Genomic DNA, 21,010 nt, shown 5'->3' on the forward strand with positions numbered 1-21,010 from the left:
CTGTGTGATAGCTATTATTGGACAGGTATCGGTATCGATAAGCATGGAGTCCTTATCATCGACTCTTCTTGGTGGGTTCAGGTCCGTGGAATTATTAGGTTATGTAAGATGTAAGGTATTACGTACTCCCGTTACCAGGGCGGGCACCTGGTAACAATACTCATGTCGATCAACCATAGGTATTACTCCCTGGCTATCTCATATCTCATATCTGTGTCAGGCGAGCACGAAGAGAGCACGCGACTTGACTGATATATTGCTCTTCTGAAACTCTGCTGCGCGGGAACCTGGAGTGTTATCTATGGCTGAATATACTACAGGTACCTGCAGTGTATGATCTCTAACCTCAAATACCTACCCAGTTACAGGGAACACTTAGCAAAAGGGCATCTACTATTCAGCGTCATCTCGAGCTAGTGAGCTTGTCAACTTATCATGATTGAGTCACTCTTAATATCTGCCTTGCACATAAGGAATGATAGGCAGAATGGAAGTACCTACCTACTAGTACAGTAGTACCTAGGTAGCTAGCCTTCTCCACCCAGCTACGCCTCACTCCGAGTCACAACCAGACAACAAGTACCTTACAGACCTAGGTACCTTACCTAGGTAGCCTTTCACAGGTACGAATACAGGGCAATTTGTAATTAGTGCTCTTATCTTTCTGGGTTGAGGGGGACTGTAAAGTACGTGCCATGATAGGATACCTTGGGATTTATCACCATATCATGATGTGCATGATTCATACCATTACCATTTCGTTACCCATCCGCCATACCCCAGGTCTTACAGTACCCGCCGCGCTAATCAGGGCTGATCGACAGCCAGTCAGGCTGTGTTCTCCAGCAGGCTCCAGGTCATCTGCTGTAAGTTACCGTATCCCGGTTGCATCATCCTCCGCTGCCCTTGCCTGCTGAGGAGTCCATTAGTAGGTAGTTCTCCTCTTCTTCTACTCCAACCTCCCCCCATCCTCATCTTCATCCTTCATCTCTCCTTCATCCATCGTCAACCACCTATTCCATCTTTCGTCTTATTATTCCAACTGTTTCCCGACCTTTGTCCTAGTCCTCCATCATGAAAGGCTATCTCGGCCTTTCTTTGCTCCCGTTGCTCGCGGCTGCGTCCCCCGTTGTCGTGGACTCCATCCACAATGGAGCTGCCCCCGTCCTCTCGTCCATGAACGCCAAAGAGGTTCCAGACTCCTACATCGTTGTTTTCAAGAAGCACGTCAATGCTGAGTCGGCGGCTGCCCATCACACCTGGGTGCAGGACATCCACAGTGCTCAGAACGAGCGGGTCGAGTTGAGGAAACGGTCCCTCTTCGGGTTCGGTGAGGAGGCGTATCTCGGCCTCAAGAACACCTTCGACATCGCCGGCTCGCTCGTGGGCTACTCAGGGCACTTCCATGAAGATGTTATTGAGCAAGTTCGCCAACACCCCGATGTAAGTGGCCTGAATGAACTCTTAAGTAGATACTGCATGGAGCCATAGCTAATCCGACTCATTCCAGGTCGAATATATCGAGAAGGACTCCGAGGTCCACACTATGGAGGATCACACCGTCGAGAAGAGCGCTCCTTGGGGTCTGGCCCGTATCTCTCATCGTGACAGCCTCTCCTTTGGTACATTCAACAAGTACCTGTACGCATCGGAGGGCGGTGAGGGCGTTGACGCCTACACCATTGACACCGGCATTAACGTCGACCATGTCGACTTCGAAGGTCGTGCTCAGTGGGGCAAGACCATCCCTACCAATGATGAGGACGCTGATGGCAATGGTCACGGAACACACTGCTCTGGAACCATTGCTGGTCTGAAGTATGGTGTCGCTAAGAAGGCCAACCTCTACGCCGTCAAGGTCCTCAGATCAAGTGGCTCTGGTACAATGTCCGATGTCGTAGCCGGCGTCGAGTGGGCTGTCAAGTCTCACATCAAGAAGGCCAAGGATGCCAAGGACGGTAAGATCAAGGGATTCAAGGGCAGTGTTGCCAACATGAGCCTTGGTGGTGGCAAGTCCAGGACGCTCGAAGCTGCTGTCAATGCCGGTGTTGAAGCTGGTCTCCACTTCGCTGTTGCTGCTGGTAATGACAACGCCGATGCCTGCAACTACTCTCCAGCAGCTGCCGAGAACCCCATTACTGTTGGTGCCTCAACGCTCCAGGATGAGCGTGCCTACTTCTCCAACTATGGAAAGTGCACTGATATCTTCGCTCCTGGCCTCAACATCCTCTCCACCTGGATTGGCTCTAAGCATGCTGTCAACACCATCTCCGGCACTTCGATGGCCTCTCCCCACATTGCCGGTCTGCTGGCTTACTTTGTGTCTCTGCAGCCTTCTAAGGACTCTGCCTTTGCTGTGGATGAGCTCACTCCTAAGAAGCTCAAGAAGGATATCATCGCCATTGCTACGCAGGGTGCCCTTACAGACATCCCATCCGACACTCCCAACGTAAGTTTGCATTTTCTGTGATCCGGACGTACTAGTGTGAAAAAGAAAAGAGCTAACAACTTCTGTAGCTCCTTGCCTGGAACGGTGGCGGGTCTTCCAACTACAGCGACATCGTTGCAAATGGCGGCTACAAGGTCACTGCCTCCGTCAAGGATCGCTTCGAGGGTCTTGTTCACAAGGCCGAGAAACTCCTCACCGACGAGCTTGGTGCCATCTACAGCGAGATTCATGATGCTGCTATTGCATAGATGTGGAGTCTCATGGTTCAAGGGCATGCATTCATCTTATAGGACTCGGGAACGGGCCGTTGATGAGGGAACACTGGCGCAGGTTTTTGTCTTTTGCTCTGGCTTTATGTAGTTGTCGATGCATTGATTGCATCACATCGTTTATTTACTCTCATTTTTACCGTAGTATACACGTCCACAGCCCTTACTTTTGACAACTGATTTAGAGGATTTGTTTGTGCGCTTCATCAGATTGGCAATTTAAGAATGCGCGATTCCACTTAGATTCAGCATCTTTTCAATTGTACATGAAATGGTCTCGAGCTCTGAAGCTGATCGTAGTCGCTGATGGGATATGGACCAAATCGTTCGAAATCAGCACTCACACAAGGATGTGTCAAGTGGACATCGGCACTTCATATGGTATTCTTCTAGATTACTCAATTCTCCTACTGAAGGGCGAGATCGATTCTGAATACTCCCTCGAGCAAAAGGCAACCATCGTAGCTCAGAGAAACGGTTGTTGGCTCATCGCTTTGTGATATATATAGTCCCTGATCTATAAAGTGCCCAATTTACTCGCCCCATGAGCCTTGAATGGAAAGACTTTCGGTCAGCTAGTAAGATCTCGTATACCTGACCCACGAAGAAAGAATACGGGAAGACATAACAATGACTCAAAATAGAGCCAAAACAGACCATTTCTGGGACTGCGCTAGCCACACACCACCCATCTGCTCAGCCCAACCGAAGCCAGTCCTGTGCGACTTGAAACAGAGCCGCATGAACACAAGAAGCCCTTAGCGTAGGTAGTGGCACAAGCACAAGCACAAGCACAAGCATCTTCCCCATTCGTCTGGTGATTTCTGGTGCGCTGTGACTCATCTCGGGAGCTTAGTATCGCAAGGATGCAACTTAAGTCAACGTCTGGGGGGTGGGTGGTGTGATCTCTGGAAATGAAAATGGGTGGGCATGGGATTGATGGATCAGGGTATCTACGTGGACGATCTTTAAGGAGTTGGATCATGTGTTTGGTGACCTGGTACCTTGGGCTTGAGGTAGGGTGGGTGGAGTGTGGAAGTAACACCCAACATATATACATGCTAGGATACTTGGGAAGGTCCATTCGCTACAGTGAATAGTCACGACTGTTTTGGGATCTTGTCATGGGCTAGAAATACAATTTGCTGGAATGTATCCCAGCAAAGTTGCTTGTATCTGTACATTACATACAATGCAGCAAGAATGCTCCAGTAAATGATCCAAAGACGGCAGTAATGATACTGTTGGTACAATTATGCAATAGAAAGCAAAAGCCAGGTGTAATGGATAAATTCGAGATAGATATTACCATGGATCAATGAGAAAAACCGTAGCTCGCCGATGCGCCTGCGCTATGCATAGAAAGCCGATAAGATCTTCGCCACAGAAATGAGACCCGCAGAAGGATCAAGGTCGAAAGAAGCAAATCCTCCTCTAAGGATCATGAAAGCAGCGACAAAATCACCATCAATCCTGGTCGTCTTCCTCCTCGTCGCTGCCGGTATCCTGGTCATCAAGATCCAAGTCCTCGTCTGAGTCACTTCCCCCAAACACGTCGCTGTCGACTTCACTGTCGGCCCAGAAGTCTGCATCGTCGGTCTTCTCCGTCGGTCTGTTCATCGAGGACTCATGAGTGGGCATGACGAAACCCTCAGGAATATCCTTCTTCGATCGCTCAACATCCTTCCTCACAAGCCCTTTGTAAGATTCGAAGTCCTTTCGTAGCATGACACCGGCATCAACATTGGCGGGCGACGACACTTCCGCATCATCTAGGAGCGAGAGGATCGAAATAAGGACAGACTCGACACGTTGAGCAGGCGACCAGCGTTCGGAAGCCAGCTCGCCTGACATCTCATCCTCACCGGGCGCGTGTAGGATAGATATGCAGAGTTTGCCGTCGGGATAGATGTTGGGGTGGTAAAGAGGGCGGAGAAACCGAAACTCTACATGGGAAGTTGTGAGGGTCAGTGCTGACTGAGGTGAAGACAAGAAAAGGAGGAACACAGTAGTGGCTCACCAGGCGGGGAGTATGGGTAGTTCTTGGGAAACTTCATGGACCCCTTGAAGTAACCGCCGTAGTACAGAGAGTCCGGGTTCAGTACGATAAGGCCGACATTCCAGTTGAAGATATCTTCGCCATTAAGCTGCCATGTTCATGTCAGCCTGGACGTCACTATCTGCAAGGATACAGGCGCTAGTAGAACAAGTATTCACAAGCTTCATATCCAACGCCTGATCTCGTAACCTGAGCATATCCATATAATAGGCTGGGCGTACCTCGATGTTTACCCAATCCTCCTTAGCCAACGCCTTGTATTCATTCATCAAAATACGCTCCGCCATGGCGGCGATCAAGAGTGGAAACGGCTCGCGACGGTCGATTGGGGGGGACGGAAGTGCTCTGTCAAGGAGGGTGTTGCAAAGCAGGTAAGCTGAAAAAGGCGGCAGAGAAAGTTGGCTGGCACCTTGTCAAAGGTGAATCATAAAGCAAATACTAGTAGTGAATGACACAAAGGAACGGAAGAGGGAATACATGGGAAGCTCAGGATGGTCGCCTGAGCCATCAAAGGCAGCCTGAGGTTTTGGCCATGGCTTTCCTCTTTGGGTTACGGTGCCGCCGTGGCAATCTCATGACGGAAAGACCCGGGGTGGCGCTACACCAGAATAGGGAAAATTGCTGCAAAGATGATCAGATTGGCAGGCTGGCATGGCTTTATCAACATCAGTCAGAGTTTTCTTCTAATTTTTTGACCACGCTGACATTGAAGTTGTATCTTGTACATTGTACATCGACTTGGAGATTAGGCCAATCCTTCGACATCTCTTTCTATCATCTACCTCACATTCGAGAATCAGATCATCCCAGAGTTGAGGGTAGGGACATAAGCAAAAGCTTTCCAAGGAGGGCTGAATATTCTATCAATGCAAGCGCGAAGTTAGAGACTGCTAGTCTAGCCATGATAATAATCGGAAGGTCGTGCTGGTGAAGATGATATCGCTCCAATGAGATAGGTATCTTGTCACTACGGATTCATTTATCTCACCCAGTTGTCGGATGATATCATGGGAGCACAGGCACCTCCAGCGAGTCATGTCCCCAAGTCTAAGACAATCCTGGCTAGCGCGCGACTATCATTGACAGTATAACGCCCTCCGTCGGATTCCTAATTGATGCCGATAAGAGGGAGAGGTACCAGCGCTCGTCTTGGTTGACCTGTAGCTCCTTGTAATTCGAAAGGTGTAAGTTTTTCCGGAGTATGTATATCGAAGTCGGTGTGATGAGCGAGGATCCTGCAGGAGGCCCAAGCTGATGTTGGTGGTTGATCACTTGCCGTGGTGCTGACTTCTTTGTAAACGGGAGTTACTGAGTATTCTGTGCCTCGATCACGATAGAGGACAAGAAGCAGAACAAGCATAACGAGATCCTTATAGGATTTTGATGAAACTGAATTGTATTAAAACCTAGCATCGTCTACCTAGAAGGTAGGCAGCTCTCTGGTAGCGATGACCCTCCACAGAGTAATCGTTTAACTTCCTTGAGACAGTAATGGCGACATCTCCAAGTGTTCTGTGTTTCCTTGAGTCGGAAAATATTCACTTGACCTTTGACAGTCTGACTCACACTCAGAGGATGAGTCGCATGCGTTGATTAAATAGCACAACAAGACCGTTGTTGGTGGTGGAGTTCTTTAAGATCCCAAGCATTGATCTGGGTTGCATCGGCCTCTCCTGCTAGTAGGGATCTAGCGCCTCTAGTGCTCTAATCCCAATCTGCTCGCCGCCGGCCGGCCCCCTTCCCCCCACTCATTAGACTACTACTCTTAGATACTTCTTAGTAACTGGAACACTACTTTCCGACTGTCAAATTCGATTCTCCCTGGTTCCGCTGCTACCTTGATTTGACTCCCTCGTATTCATTCCCTTCTTTTTGATCTGTTGACCTAAACTATTTTTTTCCCCTTCGTCTGTCTGTTTAAAAAGTCCCCCGGCAATGTCAGGCTCGTCCTGCATCTCAATGTCGGAAAGCTATCAGTAACGCCAGTAGCTTTGGCAAGTTCTTGTTTCTTTACGCTTCGACGTCATCCACCGCCGCTGGGTTCCAGCGCCTGAATGCGAAGCGGAAGAATCGACGTGGCTCTCGTTCTTACTTCTGCTACTTATATATCGCGACATAAAAATGATGCCAGAATGCCATGGTCCCATCTGGGCCATTGATGACGTTTCCCGTTGCTTCCAGCGCAAGTATGTTCTCAAGTGCTCACCTTCCCTGCATCTCGCAAAGAAATACTTCAATCTGACGCATTTGAGTTAATACAGATATCTACAACTTATTTTTCCATTAGCAGCATGCGGTCTCTCCTTATTGTATATCGTCATCCGGGTTGCGCATCGCTACGTTGTAACAAAGAAGGGAATCGCTTACAAGGTCCTGGTGAACGATGAAGCTGAGAATGTTGCACCCAATACCGGACCAGTTGATGGGGAGGACGGAGAGGAAGGAGAGGAAACCGATCCGATGTTATTCAAGGCGACGCAGCTGGAGCAGCCGCGACTGGAGATCGATCGTCCGCGAGGTGAAATCGCCATCATAGCTCTGGAAGTAGCTGCATTAGTGGGCTTAATAGCCACGTTTGTCATCATACTGAGCACCAATGCCTGGGGCGACAGTGGGACGCTTCCAGCTGTGGGCAAGCTGATTTCATGGGGCTATATACTATTTTTAGTGCTGGTTCGATTCACTCTTTCAACTTTGAAGCTGCAATCGTCTCCTCGGTTGTGGGACCACACTGCGACCCTGTATGGTTTGCAATGGTTGTTCAACGTCTTTGTGTTTCGGTCTGCGGTCATTCACCCCTTGTCGAAGCGTGCTTTGACATTGAGCGCCGTCGAATTTGCGCTGTCGACACTGCTGTTGCTCATTGCTGTGACCACACGCAGAGGTAACAAGGCAGTTTTGGTGCAATATGAAGATGGATTAGAGCCGCCGAGACATCCCAAGGCTAGCTTATTGTCACTATTGACTTTTTCCTGGTTAGATCCACTGATCTGGAAGGGCTACAAACAGCCGCTTGAACTAGACGACGTTTGGAACTTAACAACATCACAGAAAGCTGCTACAGTTTTGGAGGACTTTCGCCGCAAGCATCCCAGAGGCCCATTAGTCTGGAGGCTCGGGTGCTATTTCTACGGCACGCTCTTGCTCCAAGGTGCATGGACGATATTCTCCAACCTCTTCACCTATCTGCCGACCCTCCTTCTCAAGGCTATTCTGGAATATGTCGAGGATCCCAGATCAACCACCGCCAACGCAGCCTGGCTGTACGCGATCCTGCTTTTTTGCTCTGGAGCTATCCAAGGCGTCGCTGATGGACAGGCGCTTTGGATTGGCCGAAAGCTAGGTGTCAAGCTTCGTGCTATCATTATTGGCGAAATTTACGCCAAGGCTCTGCGCCGAAAAGCCGGTTCATCTCCTGATGCACCAAAGAAGAAGGAAGAACCTCAGAAGGTCGGCAAAAAGGACAGGATCTTTTCCTTTGGCCGCAAGAAGAAGAAGGCCACAGCGGACTCTGAGACTCCAGCAGAGTCCGACAAGACAGATCCGTCTCAATTGGCCAACGTCGGCACCATCATCAACCTGATGGCCATTGACTCTTTCAAAGTCAGCGAAGTGGGCGCCTATCTTCACTTCCTCTGGGCTAGCGTTCCGGTCCAAATCATCATTGCTGTCACGCTTCTGTATCGACTCCTTGGCTTCAGCTCGTTCGCTGGGATCGTTCTCATGGTCCTCATGCTTCCAGTAAATCTTTTTATCGCCAAAAGCTTCGCTAGGTTGCAGAACCAAATCCTGGCGGGAACCGATGCACGTATTCACGCGACCAATGAGGTCCTTCAGAACATTCGCATTGTTAAATATTTCGCTTGGGAACAGCGGTTCCAAGACATTATTGACGAGAAACGCAGGGCAGAGTTGAATTCGCTACGAAATCGCTACATTCTGTGGTCATTCGCGGCAACGGTTTGGTACGGGACACCGATTCTCATCACCTTCACCTCGTTCTTCTTGTATACGGTGGTTGAAAAGAAGAAACTGACCCCATCGGTTGCTTTCCCGGCTTTGTCGATGTTCTCCTTACTTCGCGTACCCTTGGATCAGCTGGCTGATATGGTTGCTCATGTTCAAGAGTCCAAAGTCTCCTTGGACCGGGTGGATACGTATCTCAATGAAGAGGAAACGGAAAAGTACAACATATTGAGCACAAGCACGGCCCCTGAAACACCGCCTAAGATTGCATTGGAGAACGCTACTCTTTCGTGGGGCACTCCCAAGAAAGACTCTCATGGAGAGGCCCCTGACAATGGCGAAGCCTTCCGTTTGATCAATATGAACGTGTCCTTCGATATTGGTAAACTCAATATTATCGCTGGGCCCACGGGCTCCGGAAAGACATCTTTATTGATGGCACTTTTGGGTGAAATGAAACTGTTGGAGGGCAGAGTCCATCTACCCGGCGGAACGGCCAACCGAGCGGAATTGCCTGTTGATCCCCAAACTGGACTCATTGAGAGCGTCGCATACTGTGCACAAGAAGCATGGCTTGTCAATGCTACGGTCAAAGAGAACATTGTGTTCGCTTCACCGTTTGACGAGCGTCGCTACAAGGCCGTTATCAAAGCCTGTGCTCTCGAACGCGACTTGTCTATTCTCGATGCGGGCGATCAAACCATGGTTGGCGAGAAAGGTATCAGTCTTTCTGGAGGACAGAAACAAAGAATCTCCCTGGCTCGCGCTGTCTACAGCAGGGCTCGTCATCTACTGCTAGATGATTGTCTCAGTGCTGTGGACTCTCACACAGCAAAGCACATTTTCCGAGAGGCTCTCAGAGGCCCCTTGATGATGGACCGGACCTGTATACTTGTCACCCACAATGTCGCTCTGACAGTTCCTCAAGCCGATTATGTCATTGCCCTCGACAACGGTAAAATCAGCGCTCAAGGTCTCCCCGATGATGTCGCCAGTTCGGGAGTCTTTGGTGAAGACTATTTCAAGTCTCGGCCCACCTCGAGAGCCAGTACCCCTCGCTTATCACGCTTGCCATCAGACGCGGGTGACAGACACGCGGAGGAACCGCCGTCGACAAACGGAAAGGTGAACGGATCCCCTAGCAAGCCGACTGCGCAGGATCAGGAAGGGGACAATGCACAGTCGAAGCTGACGGAATCGAAAGCTGTCGGGAGTATCAAGTGGTCGACCATTCGGCTTTACCTCAGGTCGATGGGTCCCTGGTACTACTGGATATGTGCTGCTCTTGTCTTCAGCTTGCAGCAACTGGGATCTGTCTCGACCAACATCTGGATAAGACAGTGGGCAAATTCCTATCAGGTTGAAGAAAACAGCTCGGTTGATGCTGGCAATTATGCTGCAGCGGCAAATTTCAAGTTCCCGTCATTCAATGCTGGGGGTGTTCCGCGTACTTCCAATTCTTACGTTCCCCAGCTCGGTGTACAGCGAAATCCAGCGACCGATGGCGATGTCAATGTCTCCTACTATTTGGGAGTCTACGCATTCCTGGGAATTGGCTACGTCCTAATCTCCCTATTGAGGGAGGGTGTTCTCTTCTGGGGCTCTCTCAACGCATCTTCCAAGATTCACAGGCGCCTTCTAGATGCCGTGACGCATGCCAAGTTCAAGTTCTTCGATTCAACCCCACTGGGTCAATTGATGAACCGGTTCTCCAAGGATATAGAAGCTGTCGACCAAGAAGTCGCCCCTGTCGCTATTGGTATGATTCACTGCTTGGCGTCCGTCATCATGATAGTGATTTTGATCTCTGTCATAACTCCTGGTTTTCTGATCGCGGCGATCTTCATTTCTATGATCTATTTCGCCCTAGGGGCTGTTTACCTCAACGCGTCTCGTGATATGAAGAGACTGGAGTCGGTACAGCGAAGCCCTCTTTACCAGCAGTTCGGCGAGACCTTGAACGGCATCGTCACCATTCGTGCGTATGGCGATGGTCCGCGGTTCATAGTCGACAATCACCGGCGTATCAATGCCTACAACCGTCCCCACATATACCTTTGGGCTGCAAATCGCTGGCTGGCATTCCGTGTAGACATCACGGGCGCCTTGGTTTCGTTCTTCACAGCCACTTTTGTTCTGATCAATATCGGGAAAATTGACGCTGGTGCTGCTGGCCTGTCTTTGACGTATGCAGTCACTTTCACTGAAAACGTGCTGTGGCTGGTCCGGCTGTACTCGGAGGTTCAGCAGAGCATGAACTCGGTTGAACGAGTGAAAGAGTACCTTGACGTTGAGCAAGAAGCCAAGGCAGTAATTGTCGATTCGAGGCCCCCCGCCGACTGGCCCACTGGAGGCTCCGTCGAATTTATCAATTACACTACCCGGTATCGGCCCGACCTCGATCCTGTCCTTCGAAGCGTGTCCTTTGCAGTTAAGCCTGGAGAAAAAGTCGGTATCGTTGGCCGCACAGGTGCCGGAAAAAGTTCTCTGGCGCTTGCGCTCTTCCGGGGACTTGAGGCGGAGCAGGGGCAGATTGTCATCGATGGACTAGACATTGGCACCATTGGACTACGAGATTTGCGGGAGGCAATTACCATTGTGCCCCAGGATCCAACTCTTTTCACGGGAACTATTCGAAGCAACCTCGATCCATTCAACTCATTCAGCGATGAGCAGATCTTCACAGCCCTTCGTCGTGTCCATCTCATCGGGCCGGGAACGTCAGGGTCGGCGACTCCTATTACGGCTAGCACAGTGTCAATTGCTGAGCCTCACCCGACATCCACCAATGGAGCTGACGTGGATGGCGCCGCTGTTCAAGACAATAAGAATATTTTCCGCAACCTGGAGTCTCCAGTCTCCGAATCAGGCTCGAATCTGTCTCAAGGTCAAAGGCAGCTTCTGTGCCTCGCGCGCGCTCTTTTGAAAAACCCCAAGGTTCTGATGATGGATGAGGCGACTGCATCTATTGACTACAACACTGATTCCAAGATTCAAGAAACGTTGCGAGAGTTGCGAGAAAGCACCATTATCACTATTGCACACCGCCTGCAAACCATCATTGACTATGACAAAGTCTTAGTGCTCGATCATGGTCGGGTCATTGAGTACGATCATCCCTGGACGCTGATCAACAAGCCAGATGGGCTGTTCCGTAGCATGTGCGAGAACAGTGGCAATCTAGAGGTTCTCTTGGACGGCGCGAAAAAGGCTTGGGAAACCAAGCGTCTTGTTGATGACTCATAGAGCTTTATACATACTGACCTACTGATCGTTTCCTTTCCCTTCATTGATTGGGTTCCTGTTACAGCCATAGGGACCAAAAGTTCCGTACATCTCTTTGGGAGGCTACCTTATTCTTAGGACTGATCAGTATTAATATTTTACCACATATGGCGATTAGAAGTGCTTTCCCTTACATATCATGTTCATATTGGGCAAGACTGCATATTATTATAAGAATGGTTAAGTCAATAACCTGCAATTCCTTCGTTCGTAGTAGCGCAAGTGTTGGTCTACAGAACAGGAAGTGGAAGGATGCCTCAGTCATCCATATGTCTTCTTTGGGACTAGCGCAGCACAGATGATCGATTCCCAAGAGCAGCAGATGAACGTCCATCTCTTGTCTAACAATTGAAATAATCAACCATTACTCACTGCCTTGGCATCCTCAGCAGCGAATTGATGTTGAACGGCCAACGTGAGCAATAATGCTCTGAAGCTCAAGGACCCTCGATGATCCCTTGACTCGGCTTCATCGATGCGGATATGATATCACGGCTCCAGATTCTCGGAGCCGTACGGGAGCCCACCGTTCATGAGATCATGGTGGCCAAGTGATCGGATATCTCAACAGCTGGACGCGTATTCCTCTGGTTCATACAATGCGGAAGATCCCAAATTGCAGGGTCTAGGTCAATGCAATTTGTTGTTCCACAGTTGTTCGGTGTGAGTTGCGACTGGTTCCGGGGGAACAGAGTTTCTAGTCGCCGGTGTCAATGATGCAAGGGAGCCGGGACGACAGCTCTATGGGCATAGATTTCCCGCTTGAACAAACTCAATTGTACACGGGAATAGTCCTGATTTCATCATATGGTTGCATTCATGACCGGTTGAATAGTCGTTGTTGTTCATGATGACTGCAAGGACTTAGGCTGTGCCACCAGAGTTGGTCGGGTGAGGGACCTTAAAAGAGAGCCGCTCAGCGTGAGCACACTTGACACAGATTACATTTCGTTTCAACTTCGAAGTATATCAACTGCTCCTACGGTGTCGACGCATCCCCTCGCCCACAGACGCACTCAGTCAAAACCAAGTGACTCTAGACTCTACCATGCGTGTCCTCCCGACATTGGGCGGCCTCATGCTGGCCGGCGCGGCCACCACCGCCGCCCTCAACAACAGCTACTGCACCCCCAAGTCCGGCGACGTGCAGGTGGTCCAGTACGCCTGGGCGCTCGAATACATGGTCGAGCAATACTACGCCTCCGTCCCGGTCAACCAGACCTTCCTCCACTCGGCGCTGAACAGCTCCACCGCAAACTACGCCCTCAACCTGGCGGGCATGCAGCAGCAGAACCGCCTCGGCGTCCGCGCCGCGCAGCAACTCGGCAAGACCATCAGCAACTTCACCGCGCCAGGCTGCAACTTCACCTTCCCCGCCCCAAACAGCAGCGAGACCTTCCTCACCACCGCCCTGACGTTCGAGTCCGACGTCTGCGCCGCCCTCATCGGGCTCGAGGGCTACACCCAAGCCCCCGAGGTCTCGTTCCTGATCGCCCGTCTGGCCGCCCAGCACGCCGGCCACGCCGCCTACCTCGCCACGACCCAGGAGGCCGTCATCTTCCCGAGCAACGTTACCTCGCTGGTGCCCGCCTACAGCCCCAGCTACGTGCTCTCCAACGGCTCCAGCCCCGGCCAGCTGGGCAGCTACTTCAAGGGATGTGTCTCGGCGCCTCAGCCCCCCTGCGGTAATCTTACCATCGGGCCTCTGATTGCTACCTATGGTAGCAACTCCTCTTCTAGCTCGGCTGCTTCCATGTCGACTGCCACGTCCAGCTCGGCCTCGGCCTCGGGTGCCAGCTCCGCTTCTGCCACCGCCACTTCTACGGGGTCTAGTAGGAGAAGATTCTGGTAAAGAGCCAACGGACTGTATGTTGTGTACTTTGAACGCCGCCTACAAAGACAAGAAGCCAAGTCTCATGGCTCCAGTACTCTCCCGTACTCAACAAGATGGAAATAATGCTATCTCTGTATGTGATATAATGGGCTATTGTACTTAATGATTCCTAAGGTGGATTAACACATAGCGACAAGGTAGTAGCTTAATTGATTGATGAAATGTACTGATATGCGATCCTTCCCACTTACATGTATATACACGAGTCTCTTCAAAATCAGAAAAGAAACTCACTATGTACAAAGAATCTATAGACACTGGCTCCCTAAGCGCCACTTACACTTGGCATTCAGAACTGTCGTGATTCCATCGTTATGCAAATTGCTGCTTGACGGATGTGGCACATCTGCCACGAGACATTGACAACCTGGAATCTGAATGAATGATCGCCCAAAAGACATATCGCTTAGCCGGATTCGGAGACGTCCATGACGAATACCCACTCTTGACGGTGACGAAGCAGACTTCGTCGCAAGAAGTAAGGCCCCGGATGTGCCGGGCTCAACGATTTCGGTGCAATCCGCTTCACTCCGAGGCAGGTCCAGGGTTATCCTTACTTCGCCTTGTCTGTTGCCACGTCTTCAATCTTGCCGGATTAAAGCTAGGTACTTTTCTAGACTTTCACCCATCACGTTGATGAACGGCCACTGGGTGTTTCGCCGGAAAAGGCGGGCCCATAGCTTGATGACTGCGTATCCGAGGCTTCGTGGATCCTGACTGGGGGTTGCCTCCCCATCTTCTAGGTCCATTGAAGCATATGCTTCTTCGACTATACAACGTGTCCAATGCAGGATTCGGCTCTCATTTTCTAGATCAAAAGTTAGCAATCGCTCCGGTATTTTGACAAGAGGATCTGGAAAGTGTCGCCTCGTACCACTCAGAGTAGGCTCGTTTCCTGCCTCTGCTAGAGACAGTAGCCATTTGCTTAAGAGGACCGCGCATTCTAAACTGGCAATAGAATGTCGGACGCTCCAGAAGAAGGCCTGACTACGTGCAACATAGTCAATTCCCAGGCGTACAGGAATGCTTAATGCGTGGGCAGCATAGATCAGCGCAGGCGTTAGTCGATAGCTTCGTCCCGGTCGCGGTGATCGATGTAGCGCCGTAGCAATACAGTATGGGTCTCGCGTCTCTAACTGGCGGTAGGGCCCTAGATTTAAAGAAAGACGAACATAGGCCAGCCCCAAAAGTGAGCTTGACGTGAATGGAATGGGACCATTTTCATTATGGGGATTGAGACTTGATTCCGGTGCTTGCTGCCATACGGAAGTCCATGAGCGAAGTGCCCTCCTGTGCAATAGTCAGTTTGCCGTTCGGCTTGATAGTGCAGTTAAACATATGGCGAGACTCACTCAAGTTTATTTAATTCCTCTGTGGGTAATGAAAATGACTGGTCTCCATTAGGGATGGAAAGTTCGCTCACCAGATGGATGCGCTGTAGAAGGCCATGGAGCAGAATGTAGTTGCCTAACGGCGAAGGGATCGGATCCAACATGACAGGCGTTCGTGACTTCTGCAGAAGTAGAGCCAGCGCATCCTGGAAGAACAACTGTTGCGAGCCAACCTCCTTTTGCGCGGCCTCCCATTCACTAGCTGTGGTAGCCTTCCATTCCTGAGTGGAACAGGGCAAGCGCAAGTGTACCTCGCTACTTCGAAGCACTGGGTAGATATTGTACGCGATGCTATGGACATGAACAAAGCAGAAGGAGACAAGTCGAGTACGGCGGACGGACTCGTCCTCGGCCCACTCATGCCAATGCATAGGCGAGTGTCTCGGAGTGACTGCAATGTTTTCGGTTAAACCAAATTCCCGTAAACACCTCACTAGTAAGTGCTGTAAACCAAAGGCTTCCTGGACCAGTTCGGGTCCTTCCCAGCTTGCAAATCCCATCAAGACAAGCAGGGTGCGGATGTTTTCTATCTGTCTCCATGCACTCCATCCGGGAGCATTGCCTAGAGGGAGAGGAATCGAAGAGGGCGCCTGTTGATGAAAAGCCCCCGGAACACTAGAGAGCGGCATCTGGATGGAATTGCTGTACGACCCTCCAGTTGAGGGCTGCGCCTCCTTGGAGAGCCTGTGGAGTAAGATCGCCTTCGAGGCGTAGAAAAGCCTTTCGGCGTTCCGGTGCTCAAGCCGATACTGAGCACCCACTGTCAAGAAGGCTAATATCAACTCTGGCGCGCGTTCATTGATCCGTAGTGTGGGAAGGTGTATGAAAGGTAAATGTGTATGGAAGCCCTCGAAGAACGAGGTCAAGTACCTCGTCAGCGTGTGCCGAGACGGCAAAACAAAGTCGGGAATCAAGTGGCGGAACTCCTCTAGAGAGGTCGCGAGCCGTAACCTTTGTTCTTCGCTCACCTTGAGAGGTGAATAATTCGTTGCGGTTTGAGGAGGTTCTGATCTGTACGTCAGACACAACCACTCCTTTTCAGGGTTCCCAGGTAACATACCATGATCGGATACCGTTCCGAGACTCTGATCTCCTGGCGGTACCGATGGTAGCCAAGATCTGAATGGCGAGTCATCGCGGGATCCCCTCATCTGGCCTCGACGATTTGAGCTAGGCTGCTCTCTCATTGCTCGGCCAGGATCGGGCACTTCAGCAGGCACTGCGCTATGAACCTGTGAGGTCTCGCCTACGGTGGGAACCCATTCCGCCGGCAAACCGATTGAGTCCAGGAAATGAGTAAAATCCTGAAAATGATTCAGCTCTTCAGGCAGGTACGGCAATGGTTGCGCTAAGAGCAATTAGCAATCCAACGATTGATCAATATGACGCCCGATTGCCCTACCAACGGGTTGATTGTCTCGATAGGTACCCGGTAGGAGTAGCTGTGCAGCCTGAAGAATATCCGCATCATGAGCCACTGCGGGATGCGTCTCCAAGCCTGTATTGTTACCACGGTCGTGGAGCATGTTTTGCTCGTCTGCCAGATACGATCCAGGAGGGGCGCCGGGCCATTGCCCTAAAGTAGAGGTTACAGGGAGAGGAACCTCTGCCCGCGGCATCGGTTGTGCATCATGATTCTCTTGGGCAATATGGGGTTCAGCCTGCTTGGGCACTTGAACACCTACTGGCTGAGCCTGATCCTTGGCTCCCTGTTCAGGTTGAGAGTTAGGGGAAGCGAGGCCATTGTCTTGATGCAAGATACGTGTATGCCGCTTGAGGAGGTCACGGCGTGTAAAAGCCGCCCCACAGAAACAGACGAACGGCTTCTCTTTCGTATCTGGGCAGAGCCATCAGCAAGACATGTCTACAGTATACTTGCTGATAGACAAAAAAGCGAATGCTTCTTGGAGAGGAGTGGAGAGGCACTTACGAGTACGGATATGCCGCTCGAGATGCTCTGTTCTCCTAAAGTTCCGTCCGCAGTGGACGCATACGCGAGTCTTTGCTCCAACGCTCGAGCGACGAGGGCCGCGTGTGGGTTGCGATGACTGTGACAGCATCAAGACATTTGGGGTGCATCGCAACTCTCGGATTGATACTAAAGAAGGAAGATCTCTCCACTTGGGAACTTGGAGACGAGCAGCTGGGCTGAGAAAGTGGACTCGGAGAAGGGAAAAGTGCGACCGGCAAAAGTCGAGGGGGAGAGGAATCCGTGACTGACTCCAACCGTTGGGCGGGGTAGATTAGATAACCGATATGACCCCAACCGATACAGTATGTACGTACCCCGCTCACACGATAAGCATCAAGTTATCACGTTGAGACCGTTGTTATCTTCAACCAATGCTAGCCAGCAGGATATCCTTGGGTTCGGGTGTCAATTCTGGCTTGAGCGATCTCACGTCCGTCGACGCACTGAGATAGATACTATACTATCTCACCAGAACTATGGTGCGAGCTTATTCATTTCCCGGTGTTGCAGTCATCACGGGGGCCGGCGGAACAGGTACACTCCACCTCGGACCTCGTGCAAGTCTTCAGAGAAGGCAATCCCTTGTTGCTAACATTTTCTAGGGATTGGTGCAGCGGTTGCAAAAGCCTTTGCCTCTGCAGGATGCGAGCGAGTAGCCATAACAGACATCAACGAATCCTCCCTGGAAAAGACCCGAGATGCTATTCTCTTTTTCCACCCCAACATCCGTCTGGTAGCGAGAGCAGGAAACATGGCCGACGAACGGTTCGTCGAGTCCTTCATGAATGAAGTGGTGAGCACATTTGGTCGTCTCGATTATGCAGTGAACTGCGTCGGGATACTTGGGGACTCGCTCCGCTCAACAGAGACCAGCACGGAGATCTTTGACCGGATTACCAATATCAATTACAGGGGTTGCTGGCTGTCGTCCAGAGCAGAGCTGAAACAGATGCTCAAACAGGATCCACTACCGAGCCATGATCCGGGGCGTGAGCCGCAACGGGGGAGTATTGTCAATATCGCCAGTCAGCTGGGGATTGTCTCGCGTCCCGGGGCTCGTAAGCGCTCCTGTCTCTTCAGCTTTATCGGTTGAGCCTTTGCTGACACTCTTTAAAAACAACAGCCGCATACTGCGCCTCCAAGGCCGCCATTATCGGCATGACTCGAGCCGATGCAATAGATTATTCTGCGGACGGCATCCGCGTGAATTGTGTCTGTCCGGGGGTCATTGAGACCCCAATGACAACCAGCAATGAGGAGGTACGGGCGCGGTTGCAGCCTGCAGTGGATATTGCGCCGATGAAGCGAATGGGCAAGCCAGAAGAGGTTGCCGATGCGGTTCTCTTTCTATGTTCGACTTTCGCCTCCTTCGTCCAGGGCCATGCTTTGGTTGTTGATGGCGGTTATATTATCAATTAGACCCTCCGCAGAGATCGAAGGCATAACTCACTTCACAAAGTGATAATCGAAAATTCCCATTCTAGCCGCGGCACAATTTGTACACCAGATAGTGCAGGATTGACATATCCGATCGAATTCTATATTTCGGCCATAGCTAGTTTAAACATCCATTATAAAAATCCTTCTTCCAGTTGAAATGGGTCTCCCATGCATGACCGGCTCGCAGGACTTTCGACTCCTGCCACAATCCTCCTACGATCTGCATCCCGACCGGCAGTTGGACGTCCGCATTATCCTTGGCAGGGGCAAATCCAACAGGAATGGACATTGCAGGCTGGCCCGTTACGTCAAAAATTGCAGTATTAATCGTGAGACCCATGCTCGGCTTCACCGACTCCAAGGGAAGACCGCGCTTCCCGTGCCTAGGTGCGACGACGGGCGTAGTAGGCATGATTACCACATCGTACTTCTCAAAGATCGCCTCGTAGAGATCTCGGAGCCTGCGGCCGATGTTCATGGTCTTGCAGTAGAGGTCCGGGAACCGTGAGCTGAGGTACAACCCGTTGATGATGACGTTCTTCGTTGCTGGGAAGGCTCTCTGATAGCCCTCGTTCGTCCACGGTAGTCTTGCGCGCTCCATTTCGGTCAGATACAGGCCTCTTCTTCCGTGGGCATGTCCCAGGAGATTCATGGAGCCTGCTATGCGCTGTTGGATTGTCCAGATGGCGGGGCCTTGCAAGTGCTCTGGGAGAGAAACCTCCTCAACTACGGCACCGAGCTCTTTGAATCTCCGGGCGGCCGTACTGACACAGTCCCTGACTGCGGGGTCGATAGTACTGTGCTCAAATCCTTCTTTCAACAAGGCAATCTTGAAGCCGTCGAGCCTCGTGGGTTCTGCCCGAAGTGTCTGAGCAAAAGCTGTTGATCCGTGCTTTGGACTGCCGAGCGATCTGTCGTCTATTCCGTCATAGCCACTGATAGCATCCAGGCACAGGGCAATATCTTGCACGTTTCGAGCAAGTGGTCCTGCATGATCATTCACAGCATCACCACTTGATATGCCGGTAAACGGAACCAGGCCATGTGTGGGCTTCAGACCAACGCCTACGAAGAATGTCAGTGAGGCTCTCAAATGTCTTTTCTGGGGCGATCATACAGCCACATAGCGACGCAGGCACTCGGATACTCCCGCCTTGATCACCACCTATTGTAATATCCACCAAGCCACCGGCCACTAGCGCAGCACCGCCAGACGTGCTACCACCGGCAGAATAGCCAGGCGCAAGAGGATTCTCGACTATGCCTTGAGCACTAGTATACGAGCCGGTGGAATGACAAAAGTTTTCGCACGTCGAGGTACCCAGAATATCAGCACCGGCATCCAGGAGTCGCGTGACCACTGTCGCATCGGTGATCGGCGTCCAGGACGGAATTACATCGCTGCCCAGTAGCTGAGGGACCCCAGCAACTGCAATGCAATCTTTCAAACTGACAGTCTTCCCAGCCAGGGGACCTCCATCGGCGTTACCCTTGATCAAGAATTTATGCGCCCACGCCTGACCGAAAACCTGCTCTTCCGGCGACGGTCGCCGTATGTTTTGTCGTGGATAACGTGATAAATCAGGTACAGGCTGATAATCTGGTAGCTTCGCGACGTCCTCTGCACAGTCATGGACGGCTGCTAGAAGAGTATGAAAATCGTCGGCTTCATCGCGGTCGACTGAGAGGCCGAAATTATTCAGAAGGAGTTGGGCGTCCTCCTTCTTCACCGGGTTGTCTCTGCATGAGCATCGTAAGTTTTGTGGCCTTCTGATCCATCACATCACGCTGAGACCGAACTTACGGGGAAATCGAGGTAAACAGGACTGACATCGTTTACAGGATGCTCTGCTTCCGCGGTGTGAGCTCCGGATATACACAGTTTTGGACGTGTGGAAGATGGTCTGTGATTTGAGAAAGACTGAAGAAAAGGATTTGTTACACAACCTCATTCTCACGGTCATCACTCAAGACCGCCATCGTTGTAGAAGGATCACAAGTGCTCCAACTTGAAGACTCCAACTGCCCAGGAAGCTCCCTTTATCATGCATGTTTGGAGAGTTTGGAGTCTTCTCCTTGTAAAGCCCCCACTTCTAGGTTGGAGTCATCAATCAACGCCGTGATGAACATTACCATATCAAAATAGTCATCGCGAGTTCCACCGCTATCAATTCCAATTATGCGGGGAATATCCCCCTTCTCCGCACAAGAGGGGCGCCATGGCATGATAAGCGTCGAGTCCTGCCCTTTCAGCTGCAGACTCAAAGCGAACGATCCAAGACTGG

The 21,010-nt window shown here is 51.1% G+C and overlaps 7 protein-coding genes across 7 annotated transcripts; 4 read left to right on the plus strand and 3 right to left on the minus strand.

The window, feature by feature from the left end:
• Positions 1–1,074: 1,074 nt before the first annotated feature.
• Positions 1,075–2,697, plus strand: ALP2 (S8 family peptidase; the record flags this gene model as incomplete). Its single annotated transcript, XM_026758505.1, has 3 exons — positions 1,075–1,443; positions 1,511–2,449; positions 2,518–2,697. 3 exons carry the CDS (start codon positions 1,075–1,077, stop codon positions 2,695–2,697), a joined length of 1,488 nt encoding a protein of 495 aa, XP_026616353.1.
• A 1,488-nt stretch (positions 2,698–4,185) lies between these two features.
• Positions 4,186–5,064, minus strand: CDV56_105125 (putative ubiquitin conjugating enzyme (UbcC); the record flags this gene model as incomplete). The annotated part of the gene is made up of 3 exons (XM_026758744.1): positions 4,186–4,664; positions 4,739–4,865; positions 4,999–5,064. 3 exons carry the CDS (start codon positions 5,062–5,064, stop codon positions 4,186–4,188), a joined length of 672 nt encoding a protein of 223 aa, XP_026616354.1.
• Positions 5,065–6,898: 1,834 nt separating this feature from the next.
• CDV56_105344 (putative ABC bile acid transporter) lies at positions 6,899–11,989 on the plus strand (the record flags this gene model as incomplete). Its single annotated transcript, XM_026758963.1, has 2 exons — positions 6,899–6,963; positions 7,039–11,989. 2 exons carry the CDS (start codon positions 6,899–6,901, stop codon positions 11,987–11,989), a joined length of 5,016 nt encoding a protein of 1,671 aa, XP_026616355.1.
• A 1,087-nt stretch (positions 11,990–13,076) lies between these two features.
• CDV56_105818 (ferritin-like domain-containing protein) lies at positions 13,077–13,880 on the plus strand (the record flags this gene model as incomplete). Its single annotated transcript, XM_026759437.1, has 1 exon — positions 13,077–13,880. The coding sequence occupies one exon, from the start codon at positions 13,077–13,079 to the stop codon at positions 13,878–13,880; it is 804 nt and encodes a 267-aa protein (XP_026616356.1).
• Positions 13,881–14,503: 623 nt separating this feature from the next.
• CDV56_105916 (uncharacterized protein) lies at positions 14,504–17,373 on the minus strand (the record flags this gene model as incomplete). Its single annotated transcript, XM_026759535.1, has 6 exons — positions 14,504–14,730; positions 14,797–15,212; positions 15,275–16,319; positions 16,374–16,661; positions 16,716–17,150; positions 17,244–17,373. The coding sequence occupies 6 exons, from the start codon at positions 17,371–17,373 to the stop codon at positions 14,504–14,506; spliced, it is 2,541 nt and encodes an 846-aa protein (XP_026616357.1).
• Positions 17,374–17,761: 388 nt separating this feature from the next.
• CDV56_106127 (SDR family NAD(P)-dependent oxidoreductase) lies at positions 17,762–18,704 on the plus strand (the record flags this gene model as incomplete). Its single annotated transcript, XM_026759746.1, has 3 exons — positions 17,762–17,819; positions 17,888–18,343; positions 18,409–18,704. The coding sequence occupies 3 exons, from the start codon at positions 17,762–17,764 to the stop codon at positions 18,702–18,704; spliced, it is 810 nt and encodes a 269-aa protein (XP_026616358.1).
• A 136-nt stretch (positions 18,705–18,840) lies between these two features.
• Positions 18,841–20,558, minus strand: CDV56_106203 (putative amidase; the record flags this gene model as incomplete). The annotated part of the gene is made up of 3 exons (XM_026759822.1): positions 18,841–19,790; positions 19,843–20,465; positions 20,530–20,558. 3 exons carry the CDS (start codon positions 20,556–20,558, stop codon positions 18,841–18,843), a joined length of 1,602 nt encoding a protein of 533 aa, XP_026616359.1.
• Between the last annotated feature and the right edge of the window lie 452 nt (positions 20,559–21,010).

The sequence above is a fragment of the Aspergillus thermomutatus genome, assembly GCF_002237265.1.
Source record: "Aspergillus thermomutatus strain HMR AF 39 chromosome Unknown NODE_43, whole genome shotgun sequence".
Classification (NCBI taxonomy): Eukaryota; Fungi; Ascomycota; class Eurotiomycetes; order Eurotiales; family Aspergillaceae; genus Aspergillus; species Aspergillus thermomutatus.